Source organism: Cebidichthys violaceus, unplaced genomic scaffold (assembly GCF_023349555.1).
Source record: "Cebidichthys violaceus isolate CVI_PGR_0920_01 unplaced genomic scaffold, fCebVio1.0.p SCAF_9, whole genome shotgun sequence".
In the NCBI taxonomy this organism is placed as follows: domain Eukaryota; kingdom Metazoa; phylum Chordata; class Actinopteri; order Perciformes; family Stichaeidae; genus Cebidichthys; species Cebidichthys violaceus.
In genome coordinates this window covers 17,242,505-17,270,248 of record NW_027176975.1, presented here as the reverse complement: position 1 = coordinate 17,270,248, position 27,744 = coordinate 17,242,505, and the positions used below count along the sequence as shown (strand labels likewise).

The 27,744-nt window shown below is 39.8% G+C and overlaps 1 protein-coding gene across 2 annotated transcripts in view; it reads left to right on the top strand.

Moving 5' to 3' along the window:
- Positions 1-24,882, top strand: part of nsmfb (NMDA receptor synaptonuclear signaling and neuronal migration factor b) — a 53,240-nt gene extending 28,358 nt beyond the window's left edge. The window contains exons 5-14 of one of the 2 annotated variants that reach the window (XM_068703799.1): positions 1,589-1,641; positions 3,183-3,272; positions 4,316-4,443; positions 4,555-4,638; positions 6,924-6,957; positions 7,266-7,336; positions 9,063-9,142; positions 9,453-9,555; positions 15,157-15,232; positions 18,393-24,882. In XM_068703799.1, coding sequence (XP_068559900.1) covers positions 1,589-1,641; positions 3,183-3,272; positions 4,316-4,443; positions 4,555-4,638; positions 6,924-6,957; positions 7,266-7,336; positions 9,063-9,142; positions 9,453-9,555; positions 15,157-15,232; positions 18,393-18,490 — 817 coding nt within the window. In that variant the 3' untranslated portion in view covers positions 18,491-24,882. The remainder of the gene's footprint in view (positions 1-1,588; positions 1,642-3,182; positions 3,273-4,315; positions 4,444-4,554; positions 4,639-6,923; positions 6,958-7,265; positions 7,337-9,062; positions 9,143-9,452; positions 9,556-15,156; positions 15,233-18,392) is intronic. The other variant, XM_068703800.1, reaches the window with a different exon arrangement.
- The last annotated feature ends 2,862 nt before the right edge of the window (positions 24,883-27,744 follow it).

The window sequence follows — 27,744 nt, the reverse complement described above, 5'->3', positions numbered from 1 at the left end:
TTATGAGCAAAACAATACCAGCAACACAAACCCCAATATCGATTATGATCATAAACTGCACCTTACTTTTGTCGTTTTGCAGTGAAAAGAGAAATATTTCCGCTCATTTTTGCCGTTGCATGTGTTTACTGGGTATCCTGTGTCTGGCTCGAGATATCTCGTCTCTCTTCATCACATTTCGGGACGTCGGGAGGGTTTTAATTTTAACTTTAACTTTTTTTTAACTTTCAGCAAATTGGATTTTACGTTTCACAATGGCCGGCACTTTTTTGATTCTGATTGGCTAACAGTGCTGTCAATCTTAGCCCTTGTGGGTTAAATCAATTATATTGGCTCTAACGCGTCGAATGAGGTGTCAATGACCAAAATCGGGCAAAGGGGGGCTGATTTACAGCCATGGACAGAGGAGGAGGGCTGGATCTGAAAAAAACTTTAATGAACACAGAGACTCAGAAAGGATCCTGGCCTTCAAATAAAGCCATAACTGCTATATTTGGATGTATTGAACACCATTAGTGATATATACAAGTGAAATATATAGTTTGGTACATGAAAAAATTTAAATAGCACACATTGTGCAAAATGTGTAAATGTTTCAATTCTGGAGACCTCGCCTGAAATTTCTGTACTAAAACCTCTCTAATTTTGTTGTGCTTCACTTTATCAAAGTCAGACTTTGCACAGAGACTGTTCACATATTGTGCTATGATCTGGGAGAGGTTTAAACCTTCAAGCTACATCATTCCTAAGAAATAAATATCCTGAAAGTGCTTCTTTTTTTGTAGGCGAAGCTGAACATTTTCAATTTGTGCTGTGTGCCATCTTCATTTACTCTTAACCAGTAACATATATACTGATATTTACACATCTGAACAAATCTCACAAGTGTTCCCTTTATTATAACACCAAAACTATTAAAATAGACCTTGTAGTTGCAGAAATATACTCATTTGGGTATGCAAATTTCGAGCGAAGGCCTAAAAAATAGGTTCGTTTTTGAAAGGTTAAGGAAAAATAGAAAATTTAAGCCCATGTAGATGAAAAATGTCATTCCACCTGCTGGCCAATAAAAAATATTTTTAATCGGTTTCTCAAGTTGCATCCTGTTTTATATCCAGGTAGCTGGAAATGTCATTGCTTGTTTGTAATCGGAAAGGTAAAATACGAATGTGTTATTTTATTCATTTTACTTTTTCCTGTAAAAAGTAATAGGAAGTTACATTCATGTAGACAAATATAACTGATGATAAAACTGTTAAGGTTCACATTATATAAATGAAGCAAGATATATCTCATTTCCAGCTAACATCATTGTTTGAATCAGGAAATAGAAAAGGTGAAAGGGTAAAACAACTTTTAATTGTGCAGCAGATGAAATACTTTTGCTCTGGCAAATGATTAGAGTATTGCAAAGCATTATTTATTTTAGAAAAAATAGATACACTTTAGCTTAATGTATTCTAACACATTAACAACATGTGATACTGGTGCCAATCTTCTTGTCACTGCTCTGTCTAGACTTTCCAGTTCTGTTCTGTTCCTCATTCCTGATGTCTCAGTCTTCTTCTTCTCTTCCCTAAAATGGTAGAAATTTCCGCAAGCAGCTCAGGATGGTGGGCAGCCGCAGGATGAAGGTCCAGAGTAAGTCTTCCAGTCGGTCAGTGTGCATGTATGTACAGTATGCTGATGTCAGTGCATTTTCATGCATTCATGCTTAACAGTTTGAACCATAACATTGGAATTTATTTGTGCTTTATGCATGGAGCAGCAGTGCTGTGCATGTTTATAAGAATATTGTGTCAGAGTATGTTTATGAATCAGACATGCCATCGAAACATTACTCTTTAAAATCCACGTCGATGGTGATTTGGTCAGTCTTCACTGAAGTGTTTACACTGTTGTGTGTATGTCAGTGTGTGTCTGCCACATTTGCTTTAGAAAAAGAATTGTGTATTTTTCATGATATTGATTGTGTGCTGGAAAGTTCAAAGGCCATTTTATATAACAGTGATGAATTTGAGTGCCAGAAAACATCTGCACATGTGTTTGTTTTCTTTATTTCTAGCCGTGTCTCTATTTAAACTTTTGAAAAGTTGCAAAAAAGAAATGCAAATTAGGCTTCCAGTGAAAAAAGGCTAGACTGCAATCTGTCAGTAACGAACGGAGAGGATATCAATATACGACCAGAAAGACGCTGACAGCGAAACAGCTGATCAGTCATGTGAGTTAAATGTTCACTGCATCAGAAATGATTTGGGAAAAGCATTTCCATATGTCATTTAGCGCATCAACTCTTTTTTGACAAGGAAAAAAAACACATGTTTTTTAAGTAAATATAGTTTAGGATTCAGTTAAATAAAATGTTAGATATCAAAATAAACTATGGAAATCCTAGCCTCGCAAAATAAAGATAGCCTCACTAGTTCTAGTCTATGGAAACCACTATGACTCCAGCCTGGAAGATAAGATTAGGTTTTCACTCGGATTGGCTTGATCACACCATAATAAATAAAATGTTCTGTCAATTTTGTAATTGCTTAGTCATTTAAATATTTTTCCAATCAAAAATGCCAAACAGCCGGTGGTTCAACATTTTTAATTATGAAAATTTGTTGCTTTTATTAGTCTTCTGTCATAGTAAATACAATATTTTGGGGTTTTGAACTGTTGCACACTAAATAGCTTGTTGTTAATCAAGCTATTTAAAGTCCTCGTCCTCCTTAAGCTTTGTGGAATTGTGATGGGCATATTTCAATTTATACTTTCTCGCCAACTTTTGATTGATAAACCGAGAAAATAATCACAAGTTGCAGTTCTAATCAGGAGTGTGCCCTGTTGCACCTGTAACCACACCCAACAGTGATACAGTGTACTGACACACCCTGCAGTACACCTCTACATCACTGCAACAAGGTGGGACTTTTAATCAATTATTTGGACAACAAATTTTGATTGAAATGACAAAACAGTATTGTTATTCCAGCACAATATATTTTCAATGAAAATCAATAAAATATTATTGATTTACCTTAATGTAAACATAAACCACTAAGGCCAGTTAACAGGGGCTGTTACACACACCGGGTCAACAAGATGGAACCCGTGATTTCTGGGGTTGATAATCATTTTGAGAGAGTGTGTGTGTGTGGTAGCGTGACACTCTTCCCCCCTAACTCCATCAGCCTTTGCCGACCGCCGAGCCAAGAGTTTCAGCCGCTCATGGAGTGACCCGACACCTGTCAAGCCTGACTCACTGCATGACTCCAGAGACAGTGAGTGGACGCTCTCTCAATCACTCACGCACACACAAACAAAATACCGTAGAATATATCAAATATAATACTTACTCGACATAGAATATACACGCTTTTATGCACATACTTATAAACACATAAGCACATGACTTTGGATGCATTTTTTTTGCACATGTATTAACTTAAATGCACATAGAAACACATCACAGATTATACAACTACATATACAGAACACGATCAAATGACTGTTACAGACAAAATACAGACACAGACAGGCGGACAAAGGCACTTTCAATACTATACAATTCAAATAAGGATTCCTGTCCAAAATAGAACCTCACCTCCTAAGAAGGATGTTTTCAGTTCATCCATAAAATTAAACCGCGACGGAGGACGTCATTGACGGCCAAATGGTACTTTGCTTTAAACATTGCTGCCTCAAGGAATTGTGGGATATCATCATCTCCTTTACTGGCTTGATCACACCATAATGAATAAAATGTCAAAAATATTCTGTCAATTTTGTAATTGCTTAGTCACCTAATTATGCAAAAAGGAGATAGGAAAGGAAGCAATGAAGCACCTTTCCAAGTGCCTTTCATTTAAGGCATCTGACACTTGATACATCATTTCAGTCAGTTAGGAACCCTCTGAACGAACATCTGTTATTGTAGTTTTTGACTGTCACTGTGTGTCTACAGTTTGTCTGAATGTCTCCACTCTTATCTTTTTGCCATCCATCCACTCAGCCATCCTCATCTTTCAACCCGGTTGTCCATCTGCCTGTTGCCGTGTGTCGTAGCCGTCTGGATGCATCAGGAGAGCGTTATTGTGTCGTTTTGTCTCGTCTGCCGTCTGATTAGAACTCTCCTCTCTTTGCTGGAAAAAATGAAATAACAGGTGCAGCGCTTTTAAAATGGAGCACGCTCCTCTCTAATCTTGTTTGTGTGTTATCCTTTCATCTCGCCCTTTGTTCCTGTGTGTGTGTGTGTGTGTGTGTGTGTGTGTGTGTGTGTGTGTGTGTGTGTGTGTGTGTGTGTGTGTGTGTGTGTGTGAGCCAGGTGGCGAGCTTCAGAGCTCCTCAGGGACTCTAGATGAAGGGCCGGACGAGGACGCAGACTGGGAGGAGGAAAGGGAGGTGGAGAGGACGGCCTGTGAAGGAGAGGACTTCATCCCACCTAAAATCATGGTGCGGATCTCCGCAATCAATTTACACATTTGATTTTGAAGTCAACCAAAATATATCCGTCATGCAGCCAGGGGTATGAAGGTTTGTTTCTGTGTGTCCTATTTTCCACAGCTGGTATCCTCCAAGGTCCCAAAGGCTGAATATGTCCCGAACATCATTCGTAGGGACGACCCCTCCATCATCCCCATTCTTTATGTGAGTAGCAGCCACCCCTTTGTCTAGGTTTAAGGCATTTGCTGCTGTATTGATTCATCTAGTCCTTCATTGGTTGCAAAAAAAAACCAAAAGCAATATTTTTAGATGGAGGAAAAATGAAAATACTACGTGACATTCTTACATCCTTAACCATGAGGGACCAGCTTGGCCTCATAGTGGTGCCAGGGAATAGGTTGTTACCTAGCCACACCCTTTAGACCAGGTGTATTCAATTAAAATTCAACGAGGTCCAGTTAGAGAGAACTTCCTAACGCGAAGGTCCAGTACATCCCAATAATGTCTAACTGACATTATGATTTAGTCCCATATAATTGAAGTAGCCTAGCAGTTGTTTCAACGTCTGTATGTTGTCAACAACTGTCCAATCAAATAAAGAAAGTGTTTGTCAGTTTTCAAATTGATCTGGGCTAATTTCAGATAATACATACTCTGATAATAAATACATTTTCCTCTCTCATTTTTACATTTAAAAATAAAATACATAACTAAAAGCTTTTGAAAAATGAATTGAACTGTATTGTCCATGCCCTGCAGCTTTAAATTGAGTTGGTAAATCCTCTCACGTGACGCTACTCAGCATTCTTTGCATTATTTTCCGAAACACCAGAGGGCGTACTAACAAAATGAACTGCGAAGAATCAAGAAGACCACTGGCGAAGCCGTCACACAAGCCATGATTGACATCCGTACGATTTATCTGTTGCAATCATCAAACTATGAGTTAAACGGCGTTTAAATGGCATTTCACTGAATAGCTGAGGTGAAAGTGGATACAAATTGCAAGAAGAGACAGCATTGTTATTTTCCAGTTTGACAATAATAAGCAAAGACCAACTTTAGCCCAGTGAGTGATACATTCATTCAGTCAAGAAGGCAGGGTTCATTTTCGTCTGAGTGTCAAGTCACTCTCGTGAGATGGTGTCTGTCTGAACAGATATACAGACTCATTGGCTTTGATGGTCTGCTAAGTGGCACCCTGTTCTTTGTCCGTTCAGATGGAAATATAAAGACAATCTGTTGCTGGTGTTTTTCTCCAAGAAAGAGAACAGAGCACTTGGCATTTTTTAGTGAGATGCAAAATCCTCTCGAGCATTGCTGAACTCATAATAAAGTTATTATGTCATTATCATTCTAGGGCAGTGGTGTACCAACGTTTCTAGCCATGCTAAAGATGGTAATGTCGGTCTCTTGGTTTGCCATCAAATTTGGTAGAGAAATTCATGGTCGCCAGATACCAATACTTTGGTTTATGATCAAATACCTCCAAAACTAATCACAATCCCATCAGCCTCAGCTGTACTAAGAACAAATAAGCAAATGCTAGTATGTTTACAAACATAAAATAATTCACTTAAAATAAGACCATGAACACGGTAAACATTAAACCTGCTAAACATCTGCATGTTAGCATTTAGGTCAAAGCAAAAATGTGACTAAGTTCAGCATCACACAGTCACTAGCATGGCTTTAGACTCTCAGGGCAACTTCCTATCCCTGAAAGAATACTAGGAAAACATAAGAATATTAGTTTATTTGTAAAGTGTAAATAATGTGTTAATTACAGAGTAAACCAAGGTATTGACCAGTTGAATTATTACACAAAATGATTGTACTGTAAGTCAATATTGCACAAGATATAATTTATAGGATTGTAGCTGTCGACAAGGGTAAAAAATAATAAACATATGTTGTATATGAATACTTTTCAAATGAACACATCTACTGTTTTCTAGAGTTTCTGAAGTTCAGGATATATTTGAGTTAAGTGCAGCAACCTTTAATGTTGTACAGTATTATATACAGTATTAAATGTATTAAACAATATTTAATGCAACCAAACGGTCAGCTGGCTGTGTCAGTACCAATGTAGCCTCGCTGTTGGAGGGTTTTGTTACCCACTGCCACTCCCTTCTTATTGGTTTGGGATGGCACGTTATATGGCGGACCCTCCATGAAACCGTACAAAGCGGTGTGGAAGTGGGTCAGGGTGTGATTGGACGTTAGGAACCACTGTTCTAGGAAATAGGGATGTAATGTTGACGATTGAGGAAAATAAGTTAATTCTGCTGTTGTTGCAGTCACTCTTCACCGTAATTGTGAAAGAGTAAAATCAGAACTCGTAGAATAATGTCTAAATTATTTCTGATTAATGGCTGTAAATGAACAAACCTGTGTAGAAAACAAACAGTTGTATTCAATTTGATTCAGTTTCTGGTCAGTAGGGTTTATGAAATAATAAGTCTGTTTTAATCTTCCCTTTAAAGGACCATGAACATGCCACGTTTGACGACATCCTCGGTGAGTGTGACATCTGTGGTTTTTTTCTTTTTATTATTAGCTCTCAAGTGAAAATGACTCTCCCAGTGTAAAAGTCGAAATGATGAGGGTGGAATAAGTTTCAGCTTGCTGGAGGGCAGAGATGACTCATTGTTTTTGAACTTGTGTGTGTGTGTGTGTGTGTGTGTGTGTGTGTGTGTGTGTGTGTGTGTGTGTGTGTGTGTGTGTCTGTCTGGATAGACAGCCAATTTATGTGTCTCATCATTACGGCTGAGTGGGAAAAGTGACACCTTTCTCTCTCTCTTTCTCTTTGCTTGTCCCTCGCCCAGAGGAGATCGAGAAGAAGCTGACTGCCTACAGGAAAGGCTGTAAAATCTGGAACATGCTCATTTTCTGTCAGGTGAGTGACAGCAGAGGCGGGGCAATATTATGACATCATTGACACGTTGTTATATAAATTAAACTTGGCTCTCAATGAGTCAGATTACTTCTGTCTAACTAGTACTTATGGATTGAGGGATGGACTCATATCAGCTGCTAAAGATACCCATATGTTTTATGTATTAATTTGTGACAAATATTTGCATTTGGCAGCTTAAATAAGAAACAAATCCATTAGCTTTAGCTTTTAATAGATCTACAGGCCAACATATAACATAACAAAATATTATTATTATTTCATTACTAAAAATGTTATTATGAAATAAAACAGACTTCTGACAAAGGGAATTTTTTTGAAGTAAAAATGCTTCTTGTGAAATCAAAATGAATTATAAAACAGTTATTGTAAAAATAAGAAATATGAAATAACATTTCATCATAATGAGCTGAGTTGTAATCATTTTTTTGTTGATGTGTCCTGATGAATAAAGTAGCACGTCTCCTGCTGCCTTGATGAAATATATTAGGCATAATTGATATCAAATGCAACGGTCCCTTATTTGTTGATACTGTCATTTCCCTATTTCTCAATTCATTTTGTTATTCTGAGTTGATTGGAAGATTTTTTAGATCAGCTGTTGTGCAGGGCGTGGGGACTGGCTGCTCATTAAGAATTGACAGCAGCTCGGTGCATTTCCCCTCTAGGCCAATCAGGGTGTGACGTCGCTTTTCTTCTAAGGCTAAGGAGAGGTGGGGGAATTGTACACCCAGGACAATCTGATCCTTCCTCAATGTAATGTAGAGCTTGTTTTAGCAGATCCAGCCAGAAACGTTGGTCCTTAGGCTCTTTAAGGCTTCGTTGTTTGTTCTTTGTTAGCTCATTTTTGACCATTCTGGTCCGCTCTTGTCTTAAACTAAGCTAATACTCCCTTTTCAGTGCTTGTACATGTGGGTATCACGCCGGCCCGGGCAATTCATGAGTCGAGCACCTAGCTGCTACTTTAGCACCACCGAAGCTGTTTGGCTAGAAAGACACAAACAACTCAACATCTCTAAAATATATTTATGATCAAAGTGACTTGTATTATATTAAACAGAGTTGTTAGAGAGTTGAAGTTGCATCTCCTCTGTCATACAATATCCCTCTGGCTCCGTCACTCAGACCAGCTGTCTATTCTTTTTTTTATAGCATCACATAACTAATTAAACAAACTTGTCAGAAAAATGACAAGACATCAGAGCTACCTAAAATGACAGAAACCATCTTTGGGAAAAATGTATTCAACATGCACTTAGTTTGGCCCATGTCCCATCCACTAACAATTTATATTAAGGAGGCATTTTTTTCATTGTGAGATTCCTTTATCCAAGTAAATATTTCTGTATTATGTGGTTGCATCATCCAGATCAGCTGGAATCTGGGGAATCAGTACCAGCTCATTCTTATGCACATGGAAGCAAAATTGCTGATGGATCTCAGCCATGAACTGATATGTTACTCACACACTTGGGGTTCATGATGTCAGTTGCTGAGAAGGCATAACAGCTCTTTCTTGTTTCTTTCTACGTTAAAGTTTTGATTTTCTGGTGTCATTTTTTTAAAACTCAAAAGTGTTTTGGAACTCCACACAATTTCAACCACAACAGTCAGTTCTTCAGACTATTTTAATTCTACTGCACATGAAGGAATGGAGTGACTTTCATACCTAACTCAACCCATAGTAACACAAGCACCTTTTCCACAGGGAGGTCCAGGCCATCTGTACCTGCTGAAGAACAAAGTGGCCACTTTTGCAAAGGTGGAGAAGGAAGATGACATGATCCAGTAAGACTTCATTCTGTGGATGTACCCAGAGATCTGCGGGGATTTGTTTTTATAACTCTTTCATTATGATACAGAGACTTATAGCGTTAACATGCAGGATTAACAAAAATCTGCTTTTCCTTTTACCTTTTCACGTATAGATTTTACATTTGAATGATTGCAGGTGGTGTAAAAGCATTTGATGGAAATCTTTAACTAGAAGTGTGACCATCGGGTGCTTACTCTCATCTAATCATTCCATTTTGACCCTAACCTTCTTACCAACTCGCCCATTAGTTGTTGTTTTCCGTAACCTCTCGTTCTCTCCCAGGTTCTGGCGGCGGCTCGGCAGGCTGATGAGCAAGCTGAACCCGAAGCCCAACCTCATCCACATCATGGGCTGCTATGTGCTGGGGAGCGCTAATGGAGAAAAGGTAGTCGTCCTTTTTGTTGTCGTGACAAGCCGGGAGAACAAACAGAGACTCCCACACTCCTCTAGTTAGTGCGAAAGTTCACTTAAATGTCTACATGCAGCATAAAATCTAAAATATGCACACACACACACACACACACACACACACACACACACACACACACACACACACACACACACACACACACACACACACACACTTAAAGGCATATGCTGTGTATAGAACCTTGCAGATAAATCATTTATACAATCTGTTTGCTTCAAGTCTAAAGCTGGGCGCCCTTTTTGCAAATGCGCAGTAAAATTACAAAAGAGGGAGCACTTTGTTGTGCATGCGAAAGATAAAGATGTTTTTTTCATTAATCATTGGAACAAGTGCATGAGTTATTCCTCAACCACGACCTTCTGCTGCCTGGCTGCAGCTCTGATCCTGCTGTCGAGCGCAGGTAAGAGGGAGGACACACACACACACACACACACACACACACAAACACACAGCATTTTGGAATGACAGGGAGAATAGACTCCTTGACACCCACTCAATTAGGCTAAAGCCACTCGCCCTCGCTGCAATTACAGGCTCACATGTTTGGCAACACACTCGTGCCTCCTGCCCTGCCACAACCCCCTTCCACCCCCACTGACACTGATACACTCTTGCTATATGCAGCCACACTCGCATACAGCGTATGCGCAGGAACGTGTCCACACACACTGAAATATTCATTCTTTCTCATTCAGCCGTAGTCTTAAACTACTTGTACCTCTGCTTCCTGTGATTGCTTGCTGCTGTACTGACCCTTGTTCTGCACTCGGGTGGTCAAAATGTGGAGCGTTACAAAAGCGCCTGAATTTGAAAATAGTCGTGAGATATCAGAGAAAGGTGCAGGGTAAAGGCCATGTCATGCATATTGTATGCTTGTGTACCTCTTGACCTCAATGCTTAGAAATTAAGTGTTTCATGCAGTGTGAAGCTGTAAGGGGGGTCAGGACACTTTCAGAGACAAAAAACAACACAAAGCTGATTTTAAAAGCCTGTCGTGTGTTAGTAACAGAGAATTAGATTGATATTTATTATTTAATATGTTTAACACTACAGGGCTTTTAATTTGAAACACATACAGGACGTATTGAGTTTGTGTTAATAGTATAATGTTGAAAACAAGGATTCAAGCCTCTTTCAGATAAAGCTGGTTCCCCCCTTCGAACCATTTTTTTTTAAAGTAACATAGACATGTTTCTAGTCCTAGTACGTGGAAGTCCACATGAAGAAGAAATCTGGGTGGAGGAAAGGGTCGAACAAACACAGGACTTTGACCCAGGACACAACGATTCAAGTCCTGCGTGACACCAGAAGTCAAGATTAAATTCTTTTAATTTCCGCCCTTATCTTAGGACGTAACAAACAACTTAAACTTTAACCCCGATCATGATATTTTACTTAACATAATCAAGTCATTTTGTTGCCTAAACATAACCAAGCATATATATATATATATATATTGAGTTAACATTGTTAACTGCGTATTTGAACTGCAACCGTTACCCGAGAGAAAATAGTTTTTCCTCCAAACGGGGTTGCACATTTCCAACAGCCATTTTTTCCTCGTGCCTGTTTAAGAAGTCCCAGCAGCGCTCTGTGACATTTGGCATCTTCTCCACAGTGATTCAGTACAAGTCACACAGGGGATGAGCAAGGAGGCTGCTGCCTGTTTGCGCTGCTGCACAAGCTCAGCTGGAGAGCCGCTATTAATAGACAAACTGACTGACTGAGCTACCTTCAGATGATGCTCGCTCCGCTCCACCCAGCATCAGTCCTCACAGCTCTACACAAATACATACACGTACATGTAGGAATGTGTTTTCTTTAAAAAAATACCGCCACTTGGCCAGTGCCCTTCAGTGTCTGATACCGATGTACCCTTAAACCTCTGTATGAGACGAACCGAGCTCTCTTCATGGATGAAAAAAAGACAAGTATATTTTGTTTTTTCTTAACAAATTTAACACTATTCTTGAGCGACGTTAATATCGACTATATGGTGGTTACTCCAATTGTAAAAGCTTTAGACCCCATACAGTCGGGGTATTCAATTCATTCAACAAGGTCCAGTTAGAGAGAATTTTCTCAAGCAAAGGTTCCGTAAAATGATGTCGAACTGGCATAATGATTTAATCCCATACATAGTGATTTAGCCTAGCAGTTGTATCAACTGCTTGTCAAATCAAATGAAAAAAACCCACTTGTTTCAGCTCTATTCCTCTCTGTTAACATCATTGTTGGACAGTGAATTCATGTGTTAGGATTCTGATCATATTGGACTCTTAGATTGTTTATTTTCTGAGTTTGGGACGTTTGCTCAAAAGAGTTCTGCTTTGTCTCGTAGTGATGCTTCACATTACCGCTTTTAATAATCATCATGGTCTCTGAACATATGAGACATGCTGGTTTTGAATTGTCCGTTGGAAGAATTAACTTATAAGAGTCTGTCCATTCTTGGTTAAAGACTCTGGTCTCACTGACTACTTTTCTCTTTTTGGAGAACACCATGTAAAATAACTTCTCAGACTACTCTGTCTCTCTCCCCATCCTCCCTCTCCTATATGTGTAAATCTCACTCAAGCCGCAATGCTTTTTGGAATGCACATATTTGATTAGCTGAGTAGCATCATGTGATGCAAATGACACATGCAATTGGTCAGTGTGTTTCCTGGACCGCTGAACGAGTGCCTTAAAGTTTAGAAACGCTAAAGAAGTGTCAAAAGAAGCTCTGTCAAAATGTATTAATTCTCAATTTTCCAGCGGGTTGCAGGTCTGAATGCAACGGCGTCTGGGTCCGGACCCGGAACGCGCTCCGCCTGTTAGGGACCCCTGCCTTACGTTCACAGTATAACCAGAACAACAAATTAAAGGCAAACGTGGTATTTCGGTACATGATGACATTCCTGTTAACACCCCTCACCTCCTTTCCTCCGACACCTCAACTGGTTTCTACGGAGACCGCCTGGGGACATTTGTTAGAAAAGAAATATATATCATGAAGTCGAAGCTGAAAAGAAATCCCAAAATGTCACCAGATGGGCTCCGTAGGTTTCACTGTAGGTCCTCACTTAGTTCAACAATAGCACAAGGGTTAATAGGATCAGATTCACTGCTCTTGTAACGTTTTTACAAGCTACCCGCCTCTTCGTGTTAGCATTCGCGGCGTTGACCCCAGACCCCAGCTTCTTACTGAGCTTCAGTTCTGACACAAAATGACACAGAATGACACAGTGATTATCAAAAAAGAGAACAAAACCTTGAAAAAAAGAAACTGTACTGTATAGAATGAAAAAGGACAACTGAAACAAGTGTACATGTCCCAGCAACTGAAAATGTCCCAAGTATTAAAGGAAAGTGGGCCTCGAAATCTTCAGAAATGAGCTCACAGTTTCTCTCAAGGAATAACTTCAATGTTGCAAGTTTTAGCAAAAAGATACATTTCTTTGCAAAATACGACCAAATCATTTTCAACATTTTCTGTCATGTAGAAAAAGATCAAATGCATCCTTCACACAGTGAGACGATGAATTATGAAAGTAGCTACTTTTCGGTTGCAAATGCGTCCTTTCCCTGCCCATAAATGTAGACATGTTTATGTTGAAACTGAGAAATCCTTTCAATAAAAGAAGAATACCAAAAAGCATTAAAAAAGATCAATTAACAAAATCATTCCACTTTGAATTTGACGGATGTAATGCATAGCCTTCTGGAGATGAAACCTCCAAATGCCGTTTGGCCGCTGGGCTCCATGTGTGATGGCACGACAGCTGGCAGTGGACCGGACCCCAGGGACTGAGAGGAGGGACAGGGGCGATGAGGTGGAACAAGAGGGAGGAGGAGGAGGTGTCATCAGGTCTGACAGGCCTCTAGATAAACACATAATGGAAGGATACAGTCAATGTGTTTGCTGGGTAAAACTCTCAAAGAACAAATGAGAAGTAAAAGCACATGAATCCACTGTGAGGCTTGAGATCCGGGGATCAATTCAAATGAACACTGAAATGGAGACTAGAGAAGCTCGGTCAGTGTCCCAAAACCAGCGAGAGCTGCTGCTGATGCTGCGGTGAATCATCCGTCTCATTGCTGACACAGGTGACGCAGCTTTAACCTCTTTGATCACTGAAGCTCTTGGACTGCTCACAGTGATTTGGCGCTTGGGCAAGGAAAGGAAAGGCACTTATACACGATGAGGGAGCAGTGAGTCACTTTAAATCTCTAAATCCAAAAGAATAAAGGTTAACAACATAAATGTACATGTGAGAAAGAAAAAGAGACACTTTCTCATGTCTGTCCACATAATGTCCACAAACACAATAACAATCAGATCAGCACATGCGCCATATATTTTCATTGTTACGCCTCCATGCCAGCACCAGCTTTGGCCGGAGGAGGGGGGATACACAAGAGCAGCCTTCACGGAAGTCTTTTAACGGACGACACATCCCCTCATTGGATATCACTTATTTGATTGGAACACTGCAGCTGATGAGGATAGATCTGAAACATCACAACATCACCGGAGATTCATACCAGAGTGACGACAGATCAGAGATTGAACCCATTTTATTTGTTGAAAATATAATAATAAATACAGAATGTATTGTGTGCAAATTCATGTGCAGCTGTTTGTTAAACAGGTAACGGGGACAACACACTGCTGCTCTGGCAGTAATAGCTGTGTGATTCTTTACTAGTATTTGTACAGTGCACACACAAACTCCATCAAACGTCTCTACGGCTGTTTAAAAGCCGACTGGCAGCTGATCCAGCTATGATCATAAAATAATGAAGTGATGACATTTTGGACTGACATGTATGTAAACTACTATTTGACTGGATGGCAGAGGAATACAACTGTGAGGCGGTAATTTCTTAAAAACACATTTTGCCATATAAAGACTGGAATGGAAATGCTTTATTAGGAATAACCCCTTGAGATGTACCATCTCATTTTCAGGGGGGGGGTCCTCAACGAAAATTATACAATACAAGTACAATAAGACAAAACATTTGACAAAAATAACAACAACGTTATCAAATATGACAAAAAAATATTAGGAGGTCAAACTCAAACATGAAAATGGATCATTCTTTTATAGGTTATAGAAAAGCATTAATGTCAGCATTAAGTAATGAAGTCATAAGACATAATTGCAGAGATGTCATTATGGACATGCACAACTGATCCTATAAAAAGAAGACAGCAGATCTTTTGAACAGGTGGAAAGCTGATATGGACAGGTAAATTGTTGACCTGCCTGTGTGAGAAGTTGCTCTGCCAGGGCCCTAACAGAACCACTCTCAGGGATGCCTCTATACGGACAGAAAACATTGCCATGAGTGCCTTTCACTTAAACTCAGCTATATGCAGTGTAAGTGGCACGTTGACCTTTTTTTTTATGTGCATTCCAGTTGCAGTGCCCTAATGGACAGAATCAAAGTGCTGCAGGACCGGCTGGTTTTTGTTTTCCGTTTCAGAACGCCCGATGGCATTTGGAATGAAGCAATTCCTCTCTTAGTAACTCTTTCTCTCTGTCTCTCCCTCTTCCTCCTCCGCAGCTGATTCAGACTCTGAAGAGGCTGGTGAGACCCTCCTCGGTCGACTTCAAGTCCCCACTAGAGCTGTCTGCAGAGGGTGAGAGCACAACACGCGTACCTGCAAAATACTTGCAAACTCACGCATGCTAGATTCCCTGCTGTCTTAAGATAGTTCTGTTCATCTCACAAAGGGGTTGCACTCACACAAACACACACACAAAACATACATGCAGCCTCACCTGTGCGCTCGCTGAATGTTAATAGCTGCCATTAATCAATGGCAGTGAGCCGCTCAGCCGTGGAGAAAGCCCATTAGGGAACATGAGCAAATATACAGGTGTAAACTCGGCATCCCTCATCGCTCAATTTCCCGACATCTATCGATGCAATGCTAATTATTTTCCTATTAAAATGTCATTATCGCCCTCCGTGTGTTTTCCCATCCTCTGTTGAGCCACCATTTTTCCTGTTTCTCTCCACATGTGCAACCTGTGAAGAAGCAATCAGCATGTATTGTTTTTCATTCATATCGTTGTGCTGGATGTGAAAGTTTTACTATAGCTCAATATTAATATGACAAAGCCTCAAAGGGCTGTACATTAAATACAACCAGCAATGAGCATTTGAACATTAGCAACATATAGAAGTGAGATAAACGACACACAAAGCATTGCAAACAGGAAATTAGACACACACATTAGACACAATAAAAAGAGTAGCAGCATTAGCACAATATATGAAGAATTACAAAAGTGTAGTTTAGTATTTTAAGGCAGACTAGGGGAGGTTGAAGGCTGACATGCAAGTGTTTTAAATTTAATTTAAAATGAATCATTGGATCAAAGTTTATTCAATTCAGCCAATAGATGAAAGGTCACCAAAGTCAGTAGGATTCATCATCTGGGAACCATGAATGTCTGGCGATCCATCATGTAGTGGAAATATTTCAGTCTGGACCAACCGGCAATTCTTAAAAAAATATTAATGATCATTTAAAAAAAAAGAAATCTACAATATAACACTTTCATTCATAACATTCACTTTCCCAGAGAAGTTGCAATTTCAAAAAAATATAGTTATAGCAGCAGTACCGTTTCATGTTGGACAAATGGATGACCTCCTAAAATCAGCAAGCATGTCCTTTATTTTGAAAAAATCCAATGGTGTGACAGATGACGCCATGACAGAAAATCATCCCCAGCTCAGTGACCCAGATTTCTCACCTGCCACAATCACAGTATTGTCAGCTAAATTTATGACACGTACATTCCCATCAATAATCTAATGGTCACTGAGTACCTTTGTATTGATCTCACATACCATCATAACCTAAATAGAAAACAAGTCTAACTGGAACAACACACAGCAGACATGGTTTCCTGGGCTAGATGCACATTTCATGCCTGTAACATGAGCTGTATTGAAGTTCTTCTTCAATACATCCGTACTGCTTAATAATAAGCAGCACAGATGATTTGTGGTAAATCCAATGGCGTCCAGGCTCATCTACGCAGCAAATGACGTGAACTATGAGTTTGCTGACGTTAGTGTTGGAGGTTTACCTCTCTCACTAAGGACAGCCGCAGGTCACTCTCTCTACTGTACTTTTCGTCAGCAGAGTCGTATCAAATAACCAGCTGGGTCCGGTTTACAATCAAAAAGTATTTAATAACTAACAGAAGCTAAACAATTACAAACTGAAGTACACTATCGATAGAATATGTTCCATGGAACACACACTCCACCCAACAGACCGGCGCCTTAGTTCACTGTAAAATGGCAGCGTCGATAACTCAAGAGAAATCCTCGGTAACAATGTCTTATACTTTACAGTCTCCGTCTGAAACTGTAAAAGTCCATTATCAGCTTTGTGATTGGCTGAAATCGAACTGTTCCCTCCTGGTTTCGGACAGTGTCCACTCTCGGTTGACCTCCTTGGCCTGGTCTGCCCCTCCTCATCTGGAGCGAACCCCCCTCGTTCCATAGGGCTGTATTCACCAACATCTCCGCTTGAACAACACGTCTCCTTTCCCCACTGTTCACACCTTCTCACATTCCTGAAGCCGGCCTCTCCAAACTCATCACCATATGGTCATGGTCGAATCTGTAAAGCCTACCTCAAAGGTTCCTATCTCTCCCCTCACGGGTCAACACTATACCTTTAGTTTAATACATTCAATAGGTAAACATATGATACATATATATTATCTTCTTCAAGTAAATATACTGTAAACATATAATACATTGCATAAATCAATATCTTGTGACATTTTAATACATTGTAATATTCAATACATTCTTCAAGGTGTGCTTTTAATCATACTAAACATGCTTCTAAACTTAAATCCTTCACATTAGCTAGCTGTGCTAATGCCGTTAGCAAGCCAACGCCAATATTAACACAACAGCAAAGAAAAAAATTAAATCATTTTAGTTTAGGCTGCTCGATTATGGCAAAAATCATAGTCACAATTATTTTGGTCAATATTGAGATCAGGATTATTTAATACCATAAACATCATGCATTTATTTTGTACAATTTTGTAGCCTACTTTTTAATCTGATGCACTTTGAGAGCAAAATTAAGAAGCAACATTTATGAAGAACTTTGTCCTCCAGTAAACAATTTAACCCTAAACACGCTGGTTGAATGACCTGCCAAGCTGGGCGAAAAGACAAAACGTGAGAATACTTACAAAAAGGAACGTGGCACTTCTATATCTAGTTTCCATAATAGTTTGAAGCAAAAATCATAATTGAAATTGAGAGACAATTAACGTCAATGTTAGCGTGCTAACAACATTAGCAAACGTTAGCTAACGTTAGCTAACGTGACCTGCTTAACGTTATGCTACCTAACTATATAAGTTAGTTATATTCAAATATTTAGGTTGTATTGTTTAGCTTGGTGTTATTGGTGGATGTCGTGGGGCTTATTCAAACTAATGAACAGTCTATTGTGCCCTGATAATCATCTCTGGCGTGCACAATTTCAGTCGTCACTTACTTCTCCAACTCGGGACTGTAAAGGGTACAAAGGAGGAGGTGGGCCCGAGTCTGGAGCTTCGTCCTAAATGACCAGTGTGAAAACACTGATATGGTTAAAGTAACAAACTACTAATGGACAGAAGTGTGTCCAGGACAATAATAATCACAGAATGCTATAGTGGGTTGTGTTAGGTGAGCTCAGGGTCTCCCAGTAGGGTAAAGTTGTGTAATCTTGAATCTTTTCTCTGTGTTGTCTCCCCTGGCTGTAGGCAAAGAGATGATCGAGATGTACTTTGACTTCCGTCTGTTCCGTCTGTGGAAGAGCCGCCAGCACTCCAAGCTGCTGGACTACGATGACCTCTTGTGACCTGACCCGTGTTCTGTTGGCTTTTCAAGCGGTTATCTCAGCCTACTGTACGGTGACAGGGCATTTGGTTGAAGGGGCCCATCCCTGGAGGGTCCTGGACTGGGCTCTGCGGCAGAGCTGGAGCGGTTTGCAGCGTGGTTGGGTCTTTTTTTCCCCCCACTCTGAGGCGACAGGGTGGCCTTTCGTAGATTCAGCCAGCCGTGTACTTTTCCTCCCTTATCCATTTTCACTTTCTGCCTTTCTCTCCGAGAAAAGAGAAAGACAAGGGGACGCGAAAAAAGGACGGGAAGCGAGGGACTCATCATCCTAGCCTAAATGTGTCAGAAGATGCTAACTAGAGTTAGATTCCTGAGTTCAGAGAGGATGTCAGATAAAGGAGTGACGACTGAGAACAGAAAAGACTCTTCCTTTCCTTGTTTGTTTTTTTTTGCCTTCAGCCGACCTATCTGCTCTTTTAAGATGGAGGCTTATTGGAGGATGGATGTAATTTCTTTGTCAGGTGTGGAAATTATTCACAAGGGGATTAGAGCTTATATGTAAATAAACAAGTGCTTACTGGAGCCTTAGAGAATAGATTTCCAGCATCTCTCTCCATGCTATCATGTGAAAATCTAGACTTACTCAAATTTAGAGTTGTCTATTTATCACAGCTTTTTTTTTTTAAACAAATAAATGTATTAGTATTTCGTACAGACTGTTGTATTAACTCAGGTTAAATCTCTTGTTTGATACTAAGAATTGTACTCGCTGTTGGCAACATACTGTAGAGCAGAATCCAATGCCTTCATAGCCACACAGAGTCATCCTCAGCGGACTGTCAGGGATGTCGTATTTTAGCGTGTGTGTGTGTGTGATATCTTCTATATTTTCATATAGTCTTTCGAGTCAACTGTAGCCGAACTGAGAGATGTGTCCACGCATGTTTCATGCCATTTTCAGCATTACACTTGACACTGCTGGAGCAGACACAAGTGGTTCTTTCTTGAGCCGTTGGCCGCTGATCCTTTTGAGCGTGATTGTATTGCATGTGTGTCCACAGCGTACGAGAGGTCGCAGGATTTTTACACCGTGGCCGTGTCTCTTTAGTAGATACAAATACATTCTGATGACATACATCCTGTATATTCACAATTTTTGGAGTAATTTAGAATTTCTCATTTCACAAAGTAGCAACGGAGTGGTAGAGGTGATACGTTCCTTAGAGCTATTTTTTGTTTCTCCTCACCACCTTATTGTTGTTTCAGTTTGAATGTACTCTTAAAAAAAACGTGTTGTGGCATTTCAGTGAAGAATTCATCTCTAATATCCATTTGAAAACATCAGGATACTTTTGCTAGAGTTGAAATTACGTGTATTTTGTGTATTTTAGCATTTGAAAAAACTGAAAGGTGCACTCCAGCAATTTAGTACTGCACTTCCAGTACGTTGTGATCTATGGGTAAAATTTCAAAAACACTTGATCATCGTCTACATTTCCCACAATGCAACTGGATAGCATCTTTTTATTACCCTTTTATTAGTCTTTCACACTCTGAACATTTATTGCAGAGGCTTTTTGTAAAACATGTCTGAAGCCCGAGCTTAGAAACCCAGATGACATCATCGGACACTATGACATCATCGGGGGCATTTTCTCGATTTTTAACGTGGACTGAACTTTATGTATGGTGAATTGGATTGAATTGGTAGAGTGCCCTTTTAAAACTTTACCAGGCTGATCCTCCATCACATGAGACTGGGACCATTGTAACCCATTTTACAACAAAGGCCAGTATTAGCCTGTTGCTGCATTATTGGTCTAACCCGCATTTATTAAAAAGTAGTTCTATTTTTTCAAAGCAAGGCCTTACCCCATTGTATTGTACAGCTGTACAATATTCACACTAATGAAAAATAACTACCTGCTGCGTTAAAATGACGTTGAAAGTTTTCAGGGGAGAATGTTGTTTTAAAGCTCATGTCAAATTTGGAACAGTATACTTGCTGTCATCAGTACCGATTTAAGTGTATCGTCAGATAGGATGAGTGACCTTTGTCCTGCTCCATCTCAAGCTTGCACATACATGGTATGATTCAGGGGAGGAATTTCAAGCATAGTTATACAATACGTGTCATTCATCCACATATGCTTCCTAACTTTATACCCAAGCTTCCTGTGAATGTGTGCGTCATGACCACGGAGGGCTGAGCGCTTTCACTGCTTATGTCTACATCCATGTCTTGTGTTGTTGTTGTTGCTTCCTGAACCGTGCAAGTCAACTGAGCTGGAGGAAGAGTTTATTGCACTGGAGTGCTTGAGGAATCGGGATGGGGGACTCTGGTGCCAACACTAGTCATCTTAATGCACCCATGAGGACGTAGGGGCTCTATAAGGAAAGCTTTGGGTCCAAAATGGGACCTTTTAAGCATTTTGAAAATCTTATTGCCAGTGACGATGTGAACCATCCTGTTAAATATGGTTGACGTTAGTAACAGCTAGGGATGCACCGATCCAATTTTTCAGTCCCTACATCTGGGCCTTAGATATTGGCTGATACCGAGTACCAATCCAACACTATCGTTTGATTAATAAGCTGTATGCTTCGCTGTGTGCAACACGATTGTCGGTGCACCCCTAGTAACCGTCTTAAGAACACTGTTTTATAGTATAACTGCTTTATACAAAGAGCAATAATCACTGCTTTGGAAGAGTTTGAAATGAAAGGTTGAACTGCTTTATCTGAAATGACTGATTAGGTTTTTGGACTAGTGGATGAAGGACTAAGCCACTTTGTTTTGAATTATCTGGTTCTTGTTAAAGTTTTTTAAGCAGTTTTTCTTCTATAAATTATTGTATTACTGTAAATTATGATTTAGGTCTGTGCCAGTGTTTTGCATAAAACTGCTTAAATGTTCACACTGCAGTCTACTCATCATAACACAAAGTAGCATGCATATCACGGTCAAATGAATTGCGATCATGTTATATAATTATCGTTAGACAATAGTGATATACAAAGAATTTAAATATTTTATTTGACATAGTTTGCTAACAATATACTAACAGACCCCAATAGCAGCACAGGTTTAATCGCACCCTCCTCCTGGTTTTTGCTATAAAGAGAACCAACATATAAGTAACATGTTTAGTGTTTAGTGTAATTTGTCATATTTATTAAGAAGTGTTACTGTTCTAATTGGTTGTTGATGCTATTTGCTATTAATGCAAAACTCAATTTTGTTTTCTCTGCTCACTTGTTGACTTGTAAATTAAGGATATTTCCATTGCATTCTGCTTGACAGGAATACCCTTTTCTTTGATTGACGGAGGCTTCAGAGTCTTTGTTTGTTGAATTAGTAGGGTTAAGCTGCAATCAGTGAAACTCCACACTTCCTGCACCGAAGTGTCACATCAAAAACCTCCAAGCTGCTTGCTTGTTTGCAGTATTTTTTACCAACCTCAAAATTAATGTAACGTCCATTCATGTTAAATCATAGATCTTTTTCTTTTCCCTCATGCATACATTTCTCAAACATTCTATTCTGACTGTTTGTTCCATGTGAGAGTGGACCTTGTAGCTTTTGCTGTCTTGTGTGCTGAAATTATCTCTTTTGCTTAAAGGTGCAGTAGGATCTCACCTTTGTAATTGTTATACAGTCATGAGTTTGTTTCATGCTGATGTGTACTTGTTTAAACATCACCTACTCTCAAAACCTTTCTTCTGTAGCAATATACTGTGTATGAATATTGCTGTATGGTTATTTGGATCTGTAAAATGTACAAGATAGTGGACGTTGTTCAAGGTATTGTCTCTAATACCTGGATTTTAATGACTATTGATTTGCAGCACTGTGGATGATGAGAGAAACAAAGTAAGAAGTATGTGGAGGCTGCTCACTGCTCTGCTCCTTTGTGTTATGTTGGACTGCAGTCCGCCACTCATCCTGCTCAGGACTCCTCTGCTTTCTCCTCTGCTGTGACTTTTAATAAACCCTGATTACATGCCTGCTCGATTGTTGTAACTGCATCTCAAGTCAATGTAATTAATCCTACTGCTGGACTGGGTTAAATTGCAAGTTGAGTTGCGCTAAAAATTGACAGAAGTTTAATGGATTCCTAATGAATTTCTCAACACAATGGAAACAAAAACCTTACTTACAATACTGGAGATCCATTATTTGCTGTAGAGCTAAGCGCTGAGGCTGTGATGACATGAGATGTGCTGAAACACAAAGCATCACTAGCAAACATGAAGCGTGAGCTCAGGCAGTTTAAAATGTTTGACAGCAACTTACAAGCTGTATAATTAGGACTAACAAACTAACCTGGAGTAGTACAAGCCAAGCCCCCTTTAAAGTCAAACCATGGAATAATAACATCTAGGTTACCTTATTTAAATCATTAGGTCCTCAAAATTGTAAAATGCTCTAATAACCAAATCCAGGGTTGCTTTCGTGCTACCATTCATGTGAACGTACCCAAGACAGAACGGCAGGGAGGCAGGGTTAAAGGAAAAGCTTGTGCACTTGCTCTATGTGCCTATAGATGTGATAGATCTTCAAGGGATCCAGATAATTGTATTACTCGCCTTCAACGCTGTATCCACATCTCTTTATATATCCATGAGTACAGCAGATGACATGCTGCAAAAAGGACAAACACGGGACTTTCACTCAGGAGACCGCTGTTTGTGTCCCGTGTCAAACCAAAACTAAACATTGACTTAATGCTTGTTACGTAACGCTATAGGGCAGTTGTTATTTATTCACGGTTGTCACATTATGTTGTTACAATACATTATTACGTGAGTGTTTGAACACAAACCATGATCCTTTTTTTAAACTTTAACCAAGTATTTTTGTTGCATAAAGTTTCTGCAAGCATGATTTTGAGGCTTATATGAAAAGTAATTGTGGTTCAGAAACGTCAACATTCAATGTATCCGTGGTTTGCAGAAATGTACAATGCCGACATCTTTTCTGGCGACTAGGTGGTGCATTAACACTTGTGGCCAAGTTCTGACCAACTCCAGTAACGGTTCAATTGATATTTCTTCTTCATCAGGTAAAATCTGATGGCCCGAGCTGCAAGCGAACTCTGTGTAGATGTTTTAAGACTTATTTTCGGGGGCAGCAGAACAAGACTCAGCATTTACGTACTAGAGAGCAACATTGGCAGTAATTTGAAGGTTTTGGCAAGCCGACAAATACAAGTCCAATATTCACTTCTTTTAGCTGTTTTGGTCTTCACCAACATCAACTTGAATTTAAATTTGTGTCCCCAGAAAACCAAAGCAAATAGCTAATATATGCAAAAAAAACGTCCATATAGATGAGAGGAACCACAGAGTTGGATGACAATTCTTTGTGGGTTCGTCACTACGAGAGACTTCACGATATAGTCATTCCATCCATTATTAACATGAAAAATATCGACAATTGCAGCTTTAAATTTACTATCTATACATTATGAGCATTGGAGAAAGCAGGAGAACTAACATAATGGTTTTTTTGTAAAATTTAAGGAGTTGAGCAGAGAGGAAGGACAGTTTTGGCAATCTTTTTTTGGGACAGCAGACAAACCTCAGCCATTCAAGAGACTCTTCAATGACAATTCATATTAGCACAAGTAGTTGAGCGAGCAACACACGGAGTTTGTCTCGTCGTGCTGGCTCACTGAAGCCCTCGATTCCATTTCCTGAGAGCATAATTACACAAATCAAGAGATTGATCTTTGAACGCCAACCCTTCACTGTTATTTTCCAAATGAAGCTGTGTGTCACCGTTGAGAAAAGAAGACACCCCCCCCCACAGTTCAAATTGTTAATAAGCATTGTTGTGTCCTCCCCGCTGCTCTTGCCGGTTCCCATGAAGATTGCCAGGACTCAGTTGGGAGCTTGATTGAGTTTGATGAGGATGATGGATTGATGCCGCTTTTGATTGCCCTGACACCTCCAGTCGTGCTGAGATTGTATTTTGGGAAGAGTAGAAAGTAATGTGTTTATGTAACGTCTGTTTCACTTTGGATCAACTCCTAAGTCATCTAACTGAGTGCTACATTGTGGAATAGCTTCCTTAGACTTAACACGCAGCATTGACTTTAGGAGTGATAGATGTTACACTAAGGCTCAAAAACAGGTTTGATCATCCATGTGTCTTGTTCATTATAGAAGGTATAATAGCAATTAACATGACAGTGTATTTTGTGATTTTGATACTAGAAAAAGTTATGAATATATCTGGGTAGCTTTCCTGAGCTTTTGGGTTCTTCCTTAGAATAGACATTATAGATGGAACTTTAATCCAAACTAATTGTGTCTGAACTACTAACAAAGAAATGTTGTTGCATTGCACAATATTGGTAATAACCTGTGAGAAAAATTATTGTTTTTAATGCATTTTTTTCCATTAAACCTGAGCTCTACAAAGCATGTTTCATTGTGTTGTTGATTGAGTGATGACATGAACACAGTAAAAAGGGTGAGGGTTCTATGCTCAATGTAGCTCAGTGGATAGCAGGCAGAAACACTACAGTAACACTTCTAAATATGAATGGTCACATTATGCTTCAATGCGCGTTGGATGAGAGGTAATACATTATCCAACTTATTAATGTTCACTTTGTGTGCAAATTGCATGAAATTTCCCTCTGACCATTCATGCAGTGGATTACATTAAACTATATTTGATTGGTTGATGTAGAATTTAGATCCTTGCAATGAAAATTCAATCTTGAATATTAATATTTAGAATACTCATTAAATACAGCTACTTGCCATAGACTGTACATATTGATGGACGACATTACAGCCCGCCAAAAGTGAAGGGAAAATATATTGATCGCTCCCTTATGGCTGACTGCGATATGGGTCATAAACCCCGCCCCCTCCATGTTAGCGAATGGGACATCGACCAGAGTACTTAATCAAAGTGCATGTCAAATACATTTTTCCCAAAGGTGGTTTCTGTCTTTTTTACTACTGCGCAGACTCTGACTCTGAGTGACATATACACTGCCTGGCCAAAAAAAAAGTCGCCACCAAAAAAAAGGTCACACACTCTAATATTTCGTTGGACCGCCTTTAGCTTTGATTACGGCACGCATTCGCTGTGGCATTGTTTCGATAAGCTTCTGCAATGTCACAAGATTTATTTCCATCCAGTGTTGCATTCATTTCTCACCAAGATCTTGTATTGATGATGGTAGAGTCTGACCGCTGCGCAAAGCCTTCTCCAGCACATCCCAAAGATTCTGGGGTTAAGGTCTGGACTCTGTGGTGGCCAATCCATGTGTGAAAATGAACCACTCTTTCACAATTTGAGCCCGATGAATCCTGGCATTGTCATCTTGGAATATGCCCGTGCCATCAGGGAAAAAAAATCCATTGATGTAATAACCTGGTCATTCAGTATATTCAGGTAGTCAGCTGACCTCATTCTTTGAGCACATACTGTTGCTGAACCTAGACCTGACCAACTGCAGCAACCTCAGATCATAGCACTGCCCCCACAGGCTTGTACAGTAGGCACTAGGCATGATGATCCAGGTGGCGACTTTTTTTTTGGCCAGGCAGTGTAAATATGTATTGTATATCAAGAATTAACTGACACACAGAAATGACAATAACATAGAGAACATTGCGATTTTTGCTATGCATAATGTGAATGTGTCCTGGAGTGCAGATATTGTTGCATGTTGTAGCCCCACTGTGAGAAACAATTCTAATTATTAGCCAAACAGATGGACGTAACATATGTGCCGAGGCTGCAGAAGTGCATTGTTATCTCTCAGCTGGGAAAATGTCTATATGGAGGATTCATTAGAGTCTTGCTGAAATTCATGACTGGCTGCTATACTAAAATGGTAGAGGTACAAACCAAACAAAAACACTTGACTGTATAAGCTGATTGTGAATTCACTGCATAATTGTATACAGTACTACAGCACACACACACACACACACACACACACACACACACACACAGAAATACAGGACCACAGTAGACCACAGAAGTCCGGGCCCGACAGCAGCATGTGATGAATAATCGAAGAGAGGATCGAACGCACACCGGACCACACCAGCGCAGGAACAAAATGAGTCCTCAACCCACCGGGGATGGGGAGGCTTAGGGGTGATCGAGGACCATTTGATGAGTAACAGAGCAAGAGAGGAGGGTTAGGAGTGGAACCGGTGTGGAAGAGAGCAGGAGAGAAGAATCAAGAACAGAGGAAACTTTTGAGGAAATTCTGACCATCTTTTATCTCTGTGTTCAGCCCCAAAGTTCCATACTCCCCAAAACCTTTCCTTATGCCACAGACAAACAAAAAAATATCTGATCATGGATATGTTCTTTTGAGCATAATGCACAACTCTTATCCCATTTGTGTTTCCTCCCATTTAGAAAGAGCCATAAACAAGAATTGTTTAGAGACCAATATGTTTAATACAGATTCTCAGCTGAGGAAAAAACGTCATATATACAAACTTGTTGAGCCGTATGTTAGTAATGCCACCGAATGAAGCCGTGCGAGAACATTAGGGCAAACTGTATGCATCACCATGGGAACCTAGTCAGTGGGTGATGCAGAGAACCTGAGAGTATGGTATGCCACGCAAGTTGTTTTTCCTCTCACTGAGCTACTGAATTTATTTTGTAAAGCCCAAAATCACAAATTTGCCTTAGAGGGCTTTACAATCTGTACAAATGTGACATCTTCTGTCCTTGACCCTCACATCGGAACGGGAAGAAAAACCTTTAACAGGGAGGAAAGAGGAAGAGACCTTAGAGAGAGCAACAGAGGAGGATCCTTCATCAGGATGGACAGAAGTGTGATGGATGTCATGTGTACAGAATGAACAACAACAGAGTTACAACACATTTAATGCATATGACATATGATTCATATAATGAGAGTAGTAAGCAGAATATTGATGGAAAAATGACGACTACTGATAATAACAGCAGAAGTGGATATAGTAGAATAATAATGATAACAAAAGCAGTATCGGTATCGGGAATAGCAATGCGACTACTAATTATAATGATAGTAGCAGTGGGTGTCAGGCAGGACCATGGCAGGAGGCAGGACCAAGGTCCAGATATAACCATGATCCATAAAAACCTACGCGGCGAGAAAGCTCAAAGACTCTGGGGAAAAAGCTAAGTCAGTAATCTGGGTTAATGGTATCGGTGTTCCTTGTTAATTATGGGATTCAATATTCCTTGACCATTTGTCAACATTTGCTGTAAAAGAAGCCTTCTATAAAATCGCA